This window comes from Wolffia australiana, chromosome 3 (genome assembly GCF_029677425.1).
Source record: "Wolffia australiana isolate 7733 chromosome 3, ASM2967742v1".
NCBI classification, from domain to species: Eukaryota; Viridiplantae; Streptophyta; class Magnoliopsida; order Alismatales; family Araceae; genus Wolffia; species Wolffia australiana.
Window position 1 is genome coordinate 16,878,262 of NC_135837.1, and position 5,939 is coordinate 16,884,200.

At 46.3% G+C, this 5,939-nt stretch overlaps 1 protein-coding gene and 1 long non-coding RNA gene across 2 annotated transcripts; one reads left to right on the top strand and one right to left on the bottom strand.

Moving 5' to 3' along the window:
• Window positions 1–222: 222 nt before the first annotated feature.
• LOC144700415 (uncharacterized) lies at window positions 223–845 on the bottom strand. Its single transcript, XR_013580753.1, has 2 exons — window positions 497–845; window positions 223–382 (listed from the first exon to the last, which is right to left on the bottom strand). It is a non-coding gene; the product is annotated as an uncharacterized LOC144700415 (long non-coding RNA).
• A 1,074-nt stretch (window positions 846–1,919) lies between these two features.
• Window positions 1,920–4,143, top strand: LOC144701109 (Hyaluronan / mRNA binding family). The gene is made up of 6 exons (XM_078572815.1): window positions 1,920–2,272; window positions 2,344–2,731; window positions 2,814–2,946; window positions 3,375–3,533; window positions 3,644–3,700; window positions 3,786–4,143. Exons 1-6 carry the CDS (start codon window positions 2,101–2,103, stop codon window positions 3,990–3,992), a joined length of 1,116 nt encoding a protein of 371 aa, XP_078428941.1. The 5' UTR covers window positions 1,920–2,100; the 3' UTR covers window positions 3,993–4,143.
• Window positions 4,144–5,939: the final 1,796 nt, after the last annotated feature.

The window sequence follows — 5,939 nt, forward strand, 5'->3', positions numbered from 1 at the left end:
TTGTTCCTCGAGTTCCGCCTTCAAAACCTGAATGTAATGAATATCTCCTTTGTTTGGTTGGTCGAGACCCAAACTAAACAATTATATTAAGGAGAAGTCCATTCTCATCATGATTGGTTGTGGCAAGAGATAGAGACCCGATGAATCCTAACCAAACACATGCCTTCTCTTCTTGCGGTCTAGCTATATTAAGCTGAAGGGTCTGCTCCATAGGCCAATTGGTCCTTCCAAATATATCAAACATATGAATTAAGTTATCCACTAAATTGAAGCATACAATAATATCTAGGGACCATACTACATGGATTTTTTCTCTTGGCGATGTCCAAAGAAACCAAAGTGTCTTCAATATTTTTCCTAGGCAAGATACTTGATTAGTGCCCTGAACGAAAGACAAAAAATTCTCTATTCAATGAACTACTTGAAAAACCGGAGGTAATTTAATATTTCCTCCTTGAACCAATGATCTATACTACTATAATAGGAATTGGTGTACCCTTTTGGCCTCTGATTTGCTGACAAAATAGTGAGAGAGAAGGGAGAGAGTGAGAGAGCCCCCTCCCCGCCACCGTGCCTCCCCCTCCCCCGCCCTGCCGCGCCTCCTCCCCGCCCTCCTCCCGCGGCCTCCCGCGCCCCCCTCCTAGCCGCCGATGCGCCCCCCCTCCCCTGTGCCCGCCGCCCTGCCGCCCTCTCTCTCTGACGACCGCCCCCCCTCCCTGCTTCCCTGGGGCGGCTCCGTCGGCTCGAGCGGGTCGACCTCCACCCGGCTCGGGCGGCGTGGGGGGAGAGGGCGAGGGGGGCGGGGGGCAGGCTCGAGCGGCAGGGAAGGGGATGGCGGCGGGGAGGAAGCGGGCAGCCGGGGGAGTGGCGGGGCGGCGGCAGGGAGGGGGGCCGGGAGGTCGGGGGAGGAGGGCGGGCCGGCCGCGGGAAAGGGGCGCGGGAAGGAGGGGCGGCAGCAGGGAGGGGGCACAGGAGGGCGGGTGGCGGCGGGGATGGGGCCCGGGAGGGCGGGCCGGGCGGTGGGGAGGGGTGCGGGCAGCCAGGGGAGAGGGAGGCGCAGCCGCGGGAGGCGCGACCGACCGGGAGGGGAGGTGCAGCCGGCCGGGGAGGGGTGCGGGCGGCGGGAAGGGGGCGGCGGCGGGGGGGCGCGGGCGATGGGGAGGGGGCGCGGGCAGCGGGGAGGGGCCGCGGGCGGCCGGGGGAGGAGGGCGGGGCGGCAGTGGGGAGGGGGAGGCGCGGGCGGTCGAGGGAGGGCGTCCGGGGCTGCGGCGTGCGCACATAACCGCACCACACAGACCCATGTGCGGTGTGCAGTGCAGTGTGTGAATATTCTGTGCGGTGCGACGTGTAAAATTGGTGTACCCTTCTGGACGCTGATTGGCTGACAAGAGAGTGAGAGAGAAGAGAGAGTGAGAGAGAAGAAAGAGAGTGAGAGATCCCCCTCCTTGCCGCCGCCCCGTCCTCCTCCCCTGGCCTCCTGCGCCCCGCACAAAAACATGAAATTCGCACCGCACTGCGCACAAAGGCACGAAAAATTATCTAATGCGAGCATTGTGAGCAGGCCCTACTAGTAGACCAATGAAGAAAAATCGTGCAAGTGGCCAGCATACTTGATATCTAGAAGTAAACAAGCAATGAATACTAAGAAAAATAACCTGGGATAAAAATATTAGAAAATTGGGGAAGCCAATCCGACCGTAGGATAGACAAGATCGGAGGGCCACAAACGGACCAGATGGCCTGAAATCTTATCCGTTAGGGGACTGAATCACTGATCAGGCAATTTTATAAATAAATAAAAACTAACGACAGGGGGGCAATTACCGAAACTAACGAGGGAGAAAATAAAGTAAAAAAAGATTACTCGGGGGCGGCGCTCTCATCGCAATATATGGCAAAGTGTATACGGCTAGGGTTCTTTCTTTCCTCGTCTTCTCTCGGAGCTCGCTCTTCGCCGCCGCCGCAAAACCCTAATCCGTTCTCTCGTCCAGCAAGGTGCGAAACCCTAATTCATGGCGAGGTCCGTCGCGGAGTAGAGCAAAGGGTTGATCTTCTCGTCGGGGCATCCTCTCGTTGTGTTTTTTTCCTGAAAATCTCGAGATGGCCACCGGGAACCCCTTCCATATCCTTGGAGACGACGACAACGACGACCCTTCTCACCTGATCGCTGTTCAACAGCAGAAGCTTGCGGCCAAGAAGCCGAGCCCCGCGGCCGCGCCCACCCCGGCCGCCGGGAAGCTTCCTTCCAAGCCTGCCCCTCCAACTCAGTCCGGTGAGTCGATCTCCTGATTCGATTGTTGCCGCGATTTTGATTGATTGTTGATTGAATCGTTGTTTTTGTAGTGAGAGATGCGCGAGAACCAGCTCGAGGAGGTGGATTTGGGGGCGGCAGAGGCGGCCTTGGCCGCGGAAGAGGACGCGGGGGTTTCTTAGGCCAGCAAAACAGGGATTTTGGTAATGGGAACGTGAACGGCTACCCGCACGGCGGAGCTGCTGAAGGTGAAGGAGAGAAATCTGTGGATAGGGAGCGATCTTCGTTTGGAGGGCCTCGCCAGCCCTTCCGCGGCGGTGGCCGCCGTGGTGGGTACCGAGGAGGAGAAGGTGATGGAGATTCTGAACGCCCCAGAAGGACTTTTGAGCGTAGAAGTGGCACTGGACGTGGAAATGAAATCAAGCGAGAAGGGTCTGGTCGTGGGAATTGGGGCACTCATGCTGATGATGTTCTTCCGCAGTTGGGTTTTTTCCTGATTTCGATTTTATTTTGGAATTTTTTCGTGGGGTTCCTCTAATTCGTTGAATTTTTGTGCCTGCAGGGAAGGTGAAGAGAGCGCGAACGTGGAAGAGAAGAACGGTGAGAAGCAGCCTGAGGTTGTCGACGTTCCGGCGACCGAAGCGGACGTTGAAGTTAAGGAGGGGGCCAAGGAGAACGAGGAGCCTGAAGACAAGGTGAGTAAAAATTCTTTCTTTTCGGCTTAGGTTTTTATTTTCTGTCTTTTTTTTTCCAAAAAATGTCCATATTGTATCTTAGCTAATCGCCCCTTGCTTTTAATTGTTGTGCGCTGGTTGAATTCTTTTCACTTTTTGAGAGTGTTTTTAAAAGGGATACAGTTTCTTGTCTTTTTTCGTGTTTCAATTGTTTAATGATGAATTACAGTTAGCCTCTTTCATTCTTCATGCATCGAGAATCTGCGTCAGGGATTCTTTTATATTATTATTGGTATCTGCGCTCGTGTGCAAATTCTTGAACAAAATCATCGAATTTCTGCCAGAGTTGGTCTTTAAGTTGCTTTGTTCCCCAGTGATCGTTGTGTTATCAAATATTTCTGCGATCATTATTCTGTTAAATGCGATATTTGATGGGCTTGGTTGCACAGGAAATGACCTTGGAGGAATACGAGAAGATCCGGGAGGAGAAGCGAAAGGCATTGCTGGCTCTCAAGGCAGAGGAAAGGAAGGTCGAGGTGGACAAAGAGTTGAAGTCGATGCAGCTTCTCTCCGTCAAGAAAGACAACGACGAGATCTTTATCAAGCTGGTAATTTTATTTCAATAATCGATCAATTCAGTCAGCTGTTAACAATAATCGAATTTTACTTTCTTTTCCTTTAAAAAAATTAATAATTTTACTGGTCATCTTCTCTAAAGGGCACCGACAAGGACGCCAAGCGCAAGGATGCAGAGCGAGAGGAGAAAGCTAAGAAGGTGATCCCCATTGAATGAAATTTCTACAAAATTCCGTTGGTTTGGAATTTTCATTATTAATATGCAGTTTTTTTTTTGGGTTTAGTCTGTGAGCATCAACCAATTTCTGAAGCCGGCAGAGGGAGAGAGATTCTATGGTGGAAGAGGCCGAGGAGCCCGTGGTGGACGGGCCGGCCGCGGGCCGTTCAGAGGCGGCTCCGTCGAGTACGGTAGCGGCGGCGGAGGCAGCTTCGGCGTGCCGGCGCCGGCTATTGACGACCCTGGTCACTTCCCCACCCTCGGCGTGAAGTAGTAATGGAGAAGAGGAAGAGTCGAACATCTTTTATCAACGGACTCTGTTGCTCTGCCGTTCATTTCCTTTTTTGTTTTTTTTTTCCTTATTCTGGCCCTCAGCTTGTACTTTCTGGTCGAAGAAGCTCTTTTGAAATCCAGTCGTTTATCCAGTGCAACAGAGTCATGGAAAAAACACTTATCCGGTAGTCTTCCATTTTCAGAGATTAAGTTTGGTTCCAATTTTCAGTTTCCGGTAAATATTTATCCTCTCACAGTTTCGGATAATTTTAGGATATCATTATCCTCCCACTTTTGGAGATTTTACTTTCTCAAAAAATCTTATCTGATTGTTTTTTGTATTAATTAAAGTTTGGTAATTTCTTAAGTTGGTGGAAGATCTGTAGTCTAGAACTTCAGCCATCATAAATATTGAAATACCTTTCAAAATATTGTAACCTTTGATAAGTTGCTGTACATGTGTTTCGTAAACATTTTCATGTTCACATTTTTATAAGGTATCGACCTTTCAAATGCTGATAATTTTGTAAAACATTACCCAATAAGGCTTTTTAAAGGATCTTATCATAAAATGGTTTCACGTAGATTATTTCTCCTTAAGCTTTACAAATGGTCCCGACCTAATTCTTCTCTCATTCCGTTAATTGAAAATATGGCATATGATTCAGTCAAACAATTTCCCATAAATGTAACATAAACATTTAAATATTTAATTAATCACCATGTCGACATGTATGCGGTGAGACAAATTCATTGTGCATTTCCAGACTTCGATTTCATCATTTTTTTAGACATCACCCTTTTGTAAGTTTTATATCCTCGTGAATTAATTTTTTGGTAATTTTATCATAAAAAGGTATTTTATCCAAAAAATTCATTGTGAATTGAAATTGCCACCCATTATTCTTCCCAAAAAGTTAAATGAAATTCGAAATATCCAGATTTTACTTTCTGTTAAATTTGTCAACAGTTTACAAAGACATTAATAGATTGATTGAATATTTTTCTTAGTTTAAGGTTCATATGATACTGTAATAATTATTAAGACTTTATATAATATGTTTTTAATTGATTTGGTCATCATAATTCGCTTATCATTTAGCTTGATATTTTGATTGATTGAATATTTTTATTATTTTGAGATCAAATATTGAAAATTCATTTGACGTAGCATTACTTATATTACATTGATAGATTTTAAATTGGCCGTTCTGTCTTGATATCTCTCACTGATATTGAGAGTCCCCACTGTTGTTTGGCTCGTTCAAATTTGTATGCAGATCATAAATTATGTAATTATGTACCTACAATGGTCAGACATTATATTGCGGACTAAGTCAGGACAGTGAAATCAAGAAATGGTGATAGGAAGTTTCTAAAAAATTGAACACTTTACTTGGGAATGGATAGTGATTTGATTATCATATAGACCTACTTATATTATTTCTAATCAAGAACGTCATATTGATATACTTTATTTGGATTTAATTCATTGAATTAAGCGCACCAATTTAGTCATCTGCAAAATTGATACTGATAACATTCATGTGTATTATGTAAATTCTATTAAAGGGTATTTTATCATTTGAGGAACTATTGGTTTATCAGATCATCACAGCAGGCCACGGATTTCGGAAGGGGCCCAGTGAACTGTGGAAGTGGATCTAATGGCTGACAGAGATGAGTCTTTGGGATATGAGGGTACAAGATACACAGAGGCAAAGGCCATGAGGCACCTCTCTCTCAAGAGCATGGGAGATTCATATTTACAATATTATTGATGGATTAAATCAAAGCTGTAACAACTTTACTGAGATCTTAATCCATCAGGTATCAAACTGAGAATAGTGAGTGGTATAATGCATATGATATGTGCATTGAATTTATAACGAAGCATATTTTGGGCATAAATCAGATCATTTGGATGTATATCATGAATTAACTATGC

Excerpts from the sequence above, each read along its gene's own strand:
- LOC144701109 (XM_078572815.1), top strand. The coding sequence starts at position 2,101 with ATGGCCACCGGGAACCCCTTCCATATCCTTGGAGACGACGACAACGAC. Across the intron at positions 2,732-2,813 it reads GCTGATGATGTTCTTCCGCA|GGAAGGTGAAGAGAGCGCGA; the intron begins GTTGGGTTTTTT and ends TTGTGCCTGCAG. Across the intron at positions 2,947-3,374 it reads ACGAGGAGCCTGAAGACAAG|GAAATGACCTTGGAGGAATA; the intron begins GTGAGTAAAAAT and ends TTGGTTGCACAG.